This window comes from Crotalus tigris, unplaced genomic scaffold, assembly GCF_016545835.1.
Source record: "Crotalus tigris isolate CLP2741 ecotype Arizona unplaced genomic scaffold, ASM1654583v1 scf7180000018354.2857554, whole genome shotgun sequence".
NCBI lineage: Eukaryota > Metazoa > Chordata > Lepidosauria > Squamata > Viperidae > Crotalus > Crotalus tigris.
The window spans coordinates 661,851-674,024 of record NW_024096961.1 but is presented as its reverse complement, the minus strand read 5'-3'; the positions used below and the strand labels follow the sequence as shown (position 1 = coordinate 674,024).

General features: G+C 37.5%; 1 protein-coding gene across 2 annotated transcripts in view; it reads right to left on the bottom strand.

Annotated features, from left to right (window-relative positions):
• CD81 (CD81 molecule) overlaps window positions 1-11,401 on the bottom strand; it is a 77,311-nt gene extending 65,910 nt beyond the window's left edge. Inside the window, exon 1 of one of the 2 annotated variants that reach the window (XM_039350725.1) lies at window positions 10,842-11,401. In XM_039350725.1, the coding sequence (XP_039206659.1) occupies window positions 10,842-10,907 (66 nt within the window). In that variant the 5' untranslated portion in view covers window positions 10,908-11,401. The remainder of the gene's footprint in view (window positions 1-10,841) is intronic. The other variant, XM_039350724.1, reaches the window with a different exon arrangement.
• Between the last annotated feature and the right edge of the window lie 773 nt (window positions 11,402-12,174).

Here is a 12,174-nt window from a genome sequence, read left to right as displayed (position 1 = left end):
TCACTCGGGTTGTTATGAATTACTATAAGCTGAACTTGAAATGAACCTTGAAAACAAGCTGGGTTACAAGCTGCGTTAACTCAAATTGTCTGAAGAGAGGACCTGTATTATTCTTGGATAAAGCATCTAAGATAAGCAAATCCATGAATTATTCTTAAAAGAAATAAAAATCTACAATTGTCAGAGAAGAATGTTATGTTTGGAAATTAGGAAACATTAATGTGTATCCCTCAAACACTGTCATAATACGTACTGCCAGTACACTGTCAGCATAACCAAATATAATCAAACTAGATTTCAAACTGTAGTTTTGAGATGTATTTGGCTGTGAGAGTTTGTTTTTTTTAAACAGATTTGCAATAGCCAAACAAAGCCAGTAGTTCCAGACAGAAACGAACAACTTCCCCCCCACCAAGATTCCTATATATAGATTCTATAATTATTGTGGCTCAATAAATATATTTCTCTCTGCTTATTCCTACAGACCAGTCAAATGGAGAAAACCTAGCAGCCCCAAAACATCATAATATGCATCTGCACAGAGCTCTAAGAGAGTTCATTCTTCACACATGGTGACAAGATACCATCATTTTATACGTTGTATTAAGTCTTTGCTTGTTTAAACACCCAGGATTACTAAAGCCAAATTTTTATATAAAAATAAACATAATGGGTTATTATTTTTATATGCATCCTAGCTTACTAGGAAAGAGCATCATGCTTTTCCTATTCGCTCCTCCTTTCGTGCAAACAGTACTCCTTGTCTTTAACATGTCTTCTAATCTTTCAAATTTCAGACTTAGTTTGGAGCCACAAATTAGGAGCCCAAGTTTAGAATCCTCATAAATTATGACCTCCTGGTTTTATTTTCTCACACGATGGAAAGGAATCAGTTTCACAGAATAGTCCAATGAATAAAGACAGCCAGGACAAGTTTAAAAAGTTTGCTTTATCATTGCAATCATTCTGTGATGCAGAGTAACATGTGGGCCTTATCAGACTCATAGACATTATACGATTAGATTCTTCTGCCTTCTCCCCTTCCATTTTAAGAATTAATCATCAAGTACTAATAAATATAGAATTCTGACTAAACAACTTATACTATAGTATTTATTGCAAACAAAGAAATCATTCTTTGCGATAGGTCTAAGGAAAGACTTTGTGCTGTGATTAAAATAGTTTTCTCATCAACAAGGACACATGAGCTTTTATTTCTGTGGCTTTAAATGTTTAAATTAGGATAGTGCTATGCTTTTCAATGGCAGGGGTAGACATTCAAGAGCACTCCCTCAACATCAAAGTACTAGAATTCTCGAGAGAGTAAAATATAAATGTATCTATAACCACCATCAAGAAGATGTCAACTCACTTTTTCAGAATCCATCTTTTTTTCTTTTCTATATCTTTTTCACTTTATTACTACTTTTTCTTTAATTCAAATTTTGAAACTGTTTTTAATTTTGTTGAAAACCATCAATAAAAATTATTTTTAAAAAAGTACTAGAATTCTTAGTGCCCACAAAATTTCTAGAAGGATCTATCCGATGCTCCGTCAATCCCACACTGGTGGTTTAACTTCTAAATCAGCTTTTTACTGAATGGCCAAAACTTTTGTCCTACAAAAGATAATATTGAAACCTTCCTGAATCCTTGTGTGCAAAACAAAGCTATAAGAGTCAGCTAAATAAAGTAGATTAGAACTTGCAAAATTTAGTAACGTATAGTCCATCTAACTATATTGTAGATAAGTAATTAACACAACGTAGTAATAGAATATCTTGTTTTAATATCTTCTGTTTTAAAATTGACAACTAGAAAGATCATGAATGAGGATTCTAATAACACATCTTGCCAATAGCTAATCAGAATGTGTATAATCTCACTGAAATAAAAATGCCAACATACATGGCTCAAATCTCTTGTTTTATGTCTATATGTTCACAACCACAGCAGAAAACAGAAAATATATGTGTGAAGTTTCGGAGTGGAAGATTCAACAGAAATGCATTAACAGTTACTACTTGTAATTATATAACCCAGTTTGCAGTGTTAAGTACACTCTTGACCTGGAAGGCTGCCCTAGTTTGAATTAGAGACAAAGATGTATGAGGAATATTTTAGTTATCTAACAGATAAAGTTCTTTGGATTCCTTTGGAACTGAACTCTGATTAGGCAAGTCCTGCTGAGAAGGCTGAGTCTGTTATAAGGGGAAGAGACTGAGCTGAAGCTGAAGCTCTAATTTAGGGAGGTAGGGTGCCCCAAAGATTGACACTCTTGCCTCTTTTGTTTAGCATTTACATGAGGCCACTAGATAAGTCATCCATTGGTTTTGGATCAAATGTCACCAGTTGAGCTTCTTGACTGATGCAGTTCATCTTGTCCGATACTCAAGGTCTGTAAAGGTCTGGATGGAGAGTGAGAGTCAAGCTCATTTTTACAAGACAAAGAGGATATTTGGGTCACCCAAGGCAAGAAATTTTCCTTTTTGTATCCAGGATGGAGTAGCACAACCTATTCAGCACTGGGATGCAATCTACAGTAGGAATTTTCCTAGACTCATAGCTTCTGGTTAAAAAATGGCCATGATAGCCTTTGCACAGATCCATCTGTGGATTGGAAAGTCCTTCAGATACTCATGCCCTAGTTACTCCATGTGTGTAATGTGATCTAGTGATCTAGTAAAGACCACTCAGAAGTTGCAGTGGGATGGCCAAGTTACACTGTTGCTTCAGAACACGTGTCAGTTGGCTTCTGGGCAAATTTAAATAGCAATAGCACTTAGACTTAGATTCTGCTTCACAGTGCTTTACAGCCCCTTATAAGTGGTTTACAGTCGGCATATTCCCCCCAAAAAAATCTGGGTGCTCATTTTACTGACTTAGGAAGGATAGAACCTTGAGCGAATCAGGCCTGAACTCCTGGCAGTGGGCAGAGTCAGCCTGCAATACTGCATTTTCAGCACTGTGCCACCATGGCTCTTAAAGATGCAGGTTGCCACTTGTAAAGCTCTTCATGGCATAGAATCTGGCTATCTGAGGACTTGTCTGTTTTTAAGTAGTTATTATATTATTTCCCTCAACAACCGAAGTGGTAAAAGAAGACTATATGAATGGAGAGAATTGACATGGTCCAGGTCCAAATAATGTCACATTATGGGAATCTGGAAGAGGGCTTTTCTGTCACTGTACCTGCTGTCTGGATAGAATCTCCTCTATATACATTTATATGGCCTAGATCCTGACATGATACTATTTAAAAGGCTTTAAAAACCTAAATGGCCCCTCCCAAAGAGTCAAATGATATACACAAATGATATGGAACGCTCTTTGTTGTTCAGCAATTTTTTGTGAACAAAAGTAAAATTTGCTCAGACATAAGAATATGATTTGCCTTCATATTCCCTTGAAATCATGATATTTATAAAACTTGGGCTTAGATCAGATGTCATGCCGAAACCGCACCCACCCCATTGCCGACAATGGGGAAAAAGTCATGATACGTTGCGTGATGTCACATGACATCACGAGTTTGATATGCCTGGCTTAGATAGTTACGTATCTAAAATGAAAAAAAAAAAAAACTTAGCAGCATCTATTCCTCAATATATTGGTAAAAACAGATCCCTATGCCTCATATAGGTTATTAAGTGAACAATTTTCAAAATAAGGATGAATAATAGAAAATCTTGGGGTACCAGAATGTGCACAACTTGATGTTCACAAATAATTGAATATAGAGTTAATAGTGTTTAAAGAACTTCCTATCACTGGAAAGGAGGGGAAATGCAGTCATCCTTCCTTCTATTATCTGCAAGAAATCAGAGAACAAATGGGAAATCTGCTGGGTCACTAAACCTTCAACATTTGTTTTAAAATTCTATCTATTGTACTTTTCATTTTTAACTGTTTCTATTATTTATAAGCTGTAAGAGGATTTTTATCCTGAAAGTAGGGAGGAGAAAATAGAGAAAGACAATGCAGCCACATTTGGAGCAACATCCAAGTTAATATTCCAAGTTTCAAAGGAGACTAATAAAATATAAAGCAATCCAACAAGAATAAGATCAATTGGGATACTTATCTTGGAGGGAAAAATGGCTATAACAGCTTTAAGTTATTAACAGCATTAGTTTTTCACTCCAAGTTAACAATTGTAATAGGAAAACAGATTTACACTAAATAGGAAACCACAGCTGAGTAAATATTGACTAAAGAGCAGCTGAGCACTTAGAGCAAACCATCAAGTAAGGTCACATCTGTCTGATTCTTCAATAAATACTTTGACCGCTGTTTGTCAGGTATACTTTAGAAATGCAACATTGTGTTTACTAGTAAAAGATGCACAACTGGGAAACGCTTCCTGTAGCCTGATAGACCCATAGTTATTAAAAAAAAAAGTAGGGGGAATTGGAACTGCAGGAATTCTGTTCATATTTCTTCAAACACTGTCTAAAGTACAAGTATACTGGCCTTCAGGAACACAAGTGTGAGGTAACCCTCAATAACATTTCATTTACTGGAGATCAAAGGACAAATGCAGTTGCATCGATTCAACTATGGAAACAAGTGTAATAGTGGCAGTGTTAGCAGTATAGAGATTTTTTTTAAAGAATATAATCTGCCTGTAATTCTTCATTATATTATAAATGCCACATCATGAAGTAGGTTATGAATGAGATGAAAAAATCTCCAATGGAACTTTCAATACCTTTCCTTCTATAGCACCTCCAATGTTCATGAGATTTAAGAGACAGTTCCAGAGTTCTCAAAAACAAAGCGGAAGTGACATAACAGTAAGAGATGACACCTCAATTCAGACGTTGCTCCAACCATGGTTTGGGAATTAGGAATGTATCATGAGCCTATACATGCTTCTCCTCCTTATCCTCATCAATTGTCTCCTTCATTCAGGAGTCCTTATGTAAACCCATAAGCTGCTAAACAAATTTATTTACAAGCCAGTTTTACAAACTCTCTTCAGCTGTCTTGAGATTGGCACTAACAGTTTATCCAGTCTGGACTTCACAGTAAACTGCTGTTAATACAATCCAGAAATAGAGGGAAAGCAGGAGCAGCATGTATGACCACATCAAGACATTTTGCTTACCCAAAGCTAAGTAAAAGAATGAGATAGGTGGCTAGATAAATGTGATAAACAAAATAAATAAAAGCAGCTCCTCTTAATTTCATACTCAGGTGTTGGCCATACGTATAGTTGGTGTTTATTTCAGGTGTTGGCCATACGTATAGTTGGTGTTTGCTGATGGGAAAGTTTTCAACTCACCTGAAAATAATAGATTAGTTGCAATAATAGAGGTGGGACATCCAATTCTCTGTAACATTTTATCTTTGTTCTCAGGTCACTATGGGACATGATGGGACAACTGACTTATTCTGCTCAAAAAGTGTTCAAGTCTTAACTCTTGGTTTTTACAACTACAAGAACCACATGCATTTAAACAGTGTTGCATCCTTCCCAAATATATACTCTCTTGATTAATTGCAGGTTGCTCAATTTGGAAAGAACTGGAAAGATCAGTTTGAATAGACTGTAGACTTATAAATGGACAGAGCTATTTTAAATATTTTTTAAGAAGAATCTGCTGGCTTATTTACACTAGACCTTAATACAAGATTAAATTGAAAAATAGGACTTTTTGTATGATTGTGCAATCAACATTCATAATGTTTTTTCTTTTTCCATAGCCTCCAAACAAGCTTCTTACTGACTTCACAAAGCAGTCAATTTGTTGTTCTTCAGCTTCAGTGCCAGTACAGGTAATCCTCGATTTATAATCACACTTCAGCTCAAAATTATGTTGTGAAACATTTGTTAAGTGAGTTTTGCCCCAATTTATGACCTTTCTTGCCCACTGTTAAGTGAATCACTGCAGTTGTTAATTTAGTAACATGGTTGTTAAGTGAATCTAGTTTCCCCACTGACTTTGCTTGTCAGAAGATTGCAAAAGGGGATGACATGGTCCTGGGACGCTGCAACCATCATAAATATGAACCAGTTGCCTAGTGTCTGAATTTTGATCACGTGATTACAGGGATGCTGGATTGTTGTAAGTGTGCAAAATGGTTGTAAGTCCCTTTTTTCAGCACCACTGTTAACTTCAAATAGTCATTAAATGAGCTGTTGTAAGTCAAGGATTACCTGTACACAGATAAGTCAATGAACACTGAGAAAGGAATATAAAGAGCAGATTTGTCTTATGATGATTGGGTTGGAAAACACTTCTAAGGGATTCTTCTGACTCCCTTACATTTTTGTTTGCCTGGTAGCCATAGAGTATCTGGGGACATGTTCAAATAAGAATCATGATTAAGTTCTTAATCATGACTAACATGATTTGCAACAAAGGTTAACTTCTATGTCCTCAATATTTCATTTGTGCCCAGTATTCACTTTTCAGTTGCTGGTAATAATAAAAATTCTTGATTTTGTGATTCCTCCAACTGTGAATTTAGCGAATTGCACACCCAGTACAGTTCCTGCTGCTGTTTGCTAAGACAGTTCTGTTATAGGAAGAATAGATGTTTATCTAGATGTAAATCCCAACTGGCATAAAAGCACCAAGGAATGGGCTTGATTGAAATGTTATTAGCAAAGCCATTTGCAGTTGGAAATATAATTTCTCCCTGCTTCTCTTTTTTGGCAAGTGGTTGTTTATAAGAATTTGCTAACTCATTGTGCCTAATACCAATTACAGACACTCTGAATTTGCATTTATGGACTTTATTTATGCAGACTTAATGGAAATGAGAAAAAGGAGACGCATGTGTTAATATTAATGGGATCATTTTCCTAATTGTTTATTCTGGAGAAATGCAAAAATTATCACTATTACTGTATTGTTTTTCCCATGTGCTGCTTCATCACATTCAAGCTAATTTTAAGCTTCTCCCCCCCCCTCATTTTTCAAAACAGATTTTTCTTCCCATCTAAAAAGCTCCTCCTTTCCATTTGACTCTATATGATTTTGCTGTTGGTACCTTCCGGAAACCTCATTCTTGTCTGAGAAGACAAAAATACATTCCAGAAAAAGGCAAAGGAAAACCATTTCCGAACTGTGGCCAAGAAGCTGAATTTGAGGGGTCTTTAATGACATCATCATTTTTCCTAAGGAATTTGAAGAAACTAAATCGTTTTTATAAATGAGGCAGGAAACATTATGCCATTTTGTACCCAACACAAGAAATCCTCATAAATATATCTTAATTAGATCTTCTCTGAATGCAATGTTTCCTGACACCTGTGTGCAAGTTAATATGAACGTTCATACATTGAATGAATTTGGAAGTATTTAGAAGTGGGCTAATAGAGGCTGAGAGAAATGGCAATAACAACAAAAAGGGTAGTTACACTGTAGAAAAATTCTCTTTATTATTAAGCAATTGGTCACAAGGAAATGTGGAACTGAGTGGACAAACTAGTAATGAAAGTTTAAGAAATCATTACAAGAAGTTGAAAAAAAATGCCTGGTAACACAACAGTAGAAAAATCTGAACTGATTAGCTGCACAATAAATCTTACATACCTTAGTCTTCTTTTAAAATTTCAGCCTTTTCAGATTTTACCATTATAAATACTATGTCAACATACACCACCTAAAGATTCTAGATAAGGAGAAAGCAGGGAGAGATGCTGATGTTATTTTTCCCTTCCCCTATTTTGGGAGGAAGAATGGAATGATTTGAGATTACAGCAATTTTATCCATTTTGCTTTAGTCAATTCAACTAATACATTCAGAGATTCATTCCCTAGTTTTCAACATAGTGCAAATTTCTTCTCCTTATGCATATTTATTCATAATTCTCTCTCCATCTGTTCAATATCAATCGTAATAATAACTATAACTTCATTTGCAACTATTCCTTTTTTTCCCCTATCCTTCAATTCTTTTCTGGTACCGGATCAGAATCCTTTTTAAGTCCAGACTCTTATTAATTCCCAGAATATCAAATTCAAATTGAATTTTGACAGTCTAGAGCTCTGAAACAGGGGTGTTAAACTGTTGAACCCACAGGCCGGATGTGTCACGCCAAAACTGCGCCTACCCCTTTGCCAGCAATGGGAAAAAAGTTGTGATACGTCATGACACGTCACGTGACGTCGCAAGTTTGACACCCGTGCTCTAAAACAGTATTTCCCAAACTTGACAATTTTAAGGCATGAGGACTTCAACTCCCAGAATTCCACGCCAGCAACGCTCTAAAACATTGTCACACAGTTTCCACAAGTGAAGCTAAAGGGTAATTAATAAACTGCAGCTGGTGCATACATAAAGACTAATCTGAGAGCTTTCTCCAGCCTCTCCTTCTATCTTTAGATCTAAGATTCTAGGAACAGATTAAGTATATCAAGAGTGCATGGATGTATTCTTGCCAGTTTTTAGGTAACTATTTAGGTAACTAATCATAAAAAATTGTTTAAGAATGAGATTCCAAGATTACTTCAGTTTTTTCAAGCATATTAAATGTGATATATATGTACTCTGTCATCAAGTTGTTGACCTTATAAACCACACAGATATTTTCCATGGTGAACTGTCCCTCCTTGGTCTTTCAAGTCTTCCAATGATGGTGAATGTGTGTGTATGTATATTTAAGTTTATTTATACACACAAAAACAGATAACATTTTGAGAAATAATCTTGATTGAGCCAGCTGTTTAGAAATTGCTTATAAAGAATTCCCAGAGACCCCAAACCTGATGTCTGCAAATTGCCCAGTTCTTTTCACAGAATCCTGGGAATTCTATGAATCCCATTAATTAAAAAAAAAACTGATTGGGGAAAGTTGATCTACCGCATTCAAGTGTTTATATCTTGTGTTAAATTAAAGCACCGGGTGTTTAATTTGGGAAACAGGGCTTTGTGTGAAACCAGCCACTGTGATTCATAAACTACACCTTTATTTTATAAGGCTACCTATCTCACAACAGTGACTCTGGTTGGTGTAGGACACACAAACACAAACCACAACACATAAACTTGTTTTACTTATTCAAAAAATGATAATCACACTGACACTAATATATGAACTCATTTGTAATCTACCTCCTCTTCTTAATCCCTTTCTCTTTCCATAGTTTAAAGAAGAGCACAGGGCACAGATTTAAGAAGCATCACAAAGTGACGCAGCTTGGAAACAGGGTAAGTCTAGAATGAATAGGATAATAGAAAACAAACACAAATTGTCTTATTTAAGACTGTATATATGGGTTTCCAAATATGTCTAGAAGAATTCCTATAAGTTTTAGCACTGTATACATATTTTCTCAGACTTTCAACAGTATTTATAGAGAAAATTCAAGAAACAGACATATCTTGCTCTTTTAAACCCTTACTTATCTGAGATGATGGCATGTAAAACATTTCTGTACAGCTTCTTGTGGAAATGGTTTAACTGGGACAAATAGTTTCAGATGAGCATTTAGCATATACAAATATCTTAGCTCTCTTCCTCAACAAGTACTCAATATTGCTTGTATTTGAAAGCAATTAGATTTATAGACATTTTCACACAACATTCCTACAAATTTTTATTTTTATCTAAGAACAAGCCTCAAAATCTGAAGGTAAAAACTTAATTTCCTACCAATATGAATTTTAAGTAATCTGTGAAGGCCTGAATTTGTTTTCTACCTGAAACTTGGAGAAACTCAAGACCTTCTGAGACTTGGGGTGTGGTTGGTGCAACAACCAAGGAGGAAAAATGAGATCATGAAAGGCAGTCTCAAAAAATGCTGTAAGTCATCCATTTTAGACCAACATTCACATGAATATATTTCTTCTGTTATAAACATGAACACTCTTCTTCCCAATCACTTCAGTTCTCAGGCTGTCTATTACTTAATGAATTATGGAAATTATTGTGTGTGTGTGTGTGTGTGTGTGTGTGTGTGTATACACATACACAATAATTTCCATAATTCATTAAGTAATAGACAGAAAGAAGCAAACTGCTAGATTTTTTTCCTCCAACATGTTACTTTTACAAATAAATAAATGAAAATCCCTTAGACATACCCTCTTAGCTAGTGTTCCAAAACCACCACCCAAAAATCTACGGGACACAAGCTATCTTTAAAAAAAAAAAGCTGTTTAACAAACAGGAAACTGTTGCTTTCCACTAGATTTATAGAGTGTAGTTGGCGTGACCTGCAAGGGATAAGAGGTCTCTTGGAGATCCAAATCTGCTTCAGGCAACAAAGCTCTTACAACAGTCTCTTATTACCAATCTGCATTCAGGTGGGAGTTAGCAAAAAGATTAACTTGAAAGTTGGCTAAGTAGAAGTTTCAAGACGCTACAAGTACACGGTGCACGAAACGTCACATGGCATCAAAGCCAAATGAGCCTTCTCTACTTTGTATGAAAAGGAAAGAGGTAAGAAACAAACAACCGGTTTCTAAACCGGTTTTTTTTTTTTTTTTTTTTGCGAGCCGGTGTCTGTTTGGCTCTCGATTTTCCACTTTTCCACCCCATACCCAGATTCCTTTCGGGCAAACCCGGGTCGTGAGCTCTGCTGCCTCTTTCCACGCGACATCCCTTTCGGTCGATGCAGCAGCGCTTTGCAGGAGAACGCGCCCTGCTGCCCGGATGAGGCTGCCATCCCTCCACCCCACGCCGGGGAGAAATCGGGCGAAAAGGCTCGCCCGGCTGGGCAGCAGGAGACGCCAGGCAGGGCTCCTCTGGGAGCCCGTTTCTTTGTTTTGGTGGGAAAAGAAGGCGAGGAGAAAACCAGCCACACGACATTAATCACGGAGAGATTCATCCCCGCCTCCAACCCGGGACGGAGCAAACGAAGGCCCTGGAAGACGCCACTCACCCAGAAGACAAAATTGAAGACAAACAGCAGGTATTTGATGCACTTGGTACAGCCTTCCACTCCCATTGCTGCGGCGAGGATTTGGCCTCGGGTTTGGAAAGGAGGAGCCGCGCGTCTTGTCGCTGCGAGGTCGGAGAGATTTTTTCCCTTTCAGGCACACAGACAACCAAGCCGCCCCCTCTCTTTTCCCGTTATTTCCCCTCCCTTGCTTGGGTTGCAGACACCCTCCCTCTGTCCCTGGCCCCCGGCCAACTTGCTCCTCCCACCGGCTGGAAAAACGGCGAAGGGAAAAAAATCACACCGCCTCCTAGAGGCTGTGGCTCCGGGGGCCGCCGCCTCAACTCTGGGGGCTGAGGCTTGGGGATGGAGGGCGGGAAGCTTTCAGTAAGGGGAAAGAAACCGAGCCGTGGGCTTTGGATGAAATCAAACCGCAGAGCTGGTTTATATTGAAATGGAACCACAATTTATAACCAAGGAAAGAGTTCCCTTCTCTCCAAAAGGAAAGAAACGGACTTGCTACCTGCTTGTCGTTTTTTTTATTTTAAAAATAATCCACCTTTTTAATTAATAAGCGATCTGCTGCCCGGCGTCCTAATGGCAGTATCAATGACGAAAAGATTCCTAGAGGGGTCAACCAATCAAAAGGATTGATCGCTGATGCAATAAAATAATCTGTGATTGCTTGCACTCTTGTTATTTCACACATAAAGCATCCTCTTCCAGATCGGAAAACAGGTCGGAAAACAGAACTCAAGATTCAAACAACAAGTTTGTTCAGAAATGCACCAAATATTTTCAGAGCGGGGCCTTTTCTATGGAGTAAAAAGCAGGGAAGGTCTTTTTATCTTGTTTTTCTTCCTCATTTGATTTCCCTTCCAGTAGGATTACCCTTATACCTACCCTATATCTGTAGTGTAGGGGAGAATTAAAGAGCTCAAATCAAACATGTTGAACGGGGTTATTCAGGGGGATTCAGCCGGATCGCACCACTTCTGCAGAACCGGTAGCTAATTTTTTGTTGCTCAGGCCCAGAATGGGCTTCCGGAAGCGGCATCCACACACAGAACTGGTTACTCACATATTTGAATCCCGTCACTGGGCATGTTACATTGATGTCTGCTGTAAAATTAAAACGGCCCCTGCGGTTGGACCATGATTGAACAGAGTGAAGATAGGCAAGAATAAGGCATCTTTCGGTCATTTTTTCCCCAAGTGTTTCTGAGATATTTCTCAATCTTGAAGTGATCTGAGCAAGCAGTTGCTTAATTTCAAATTATGCTGTAAGCAGCATAAACATAGGACCTGTGATGGCTTATGCTGAATTCAGACTAGT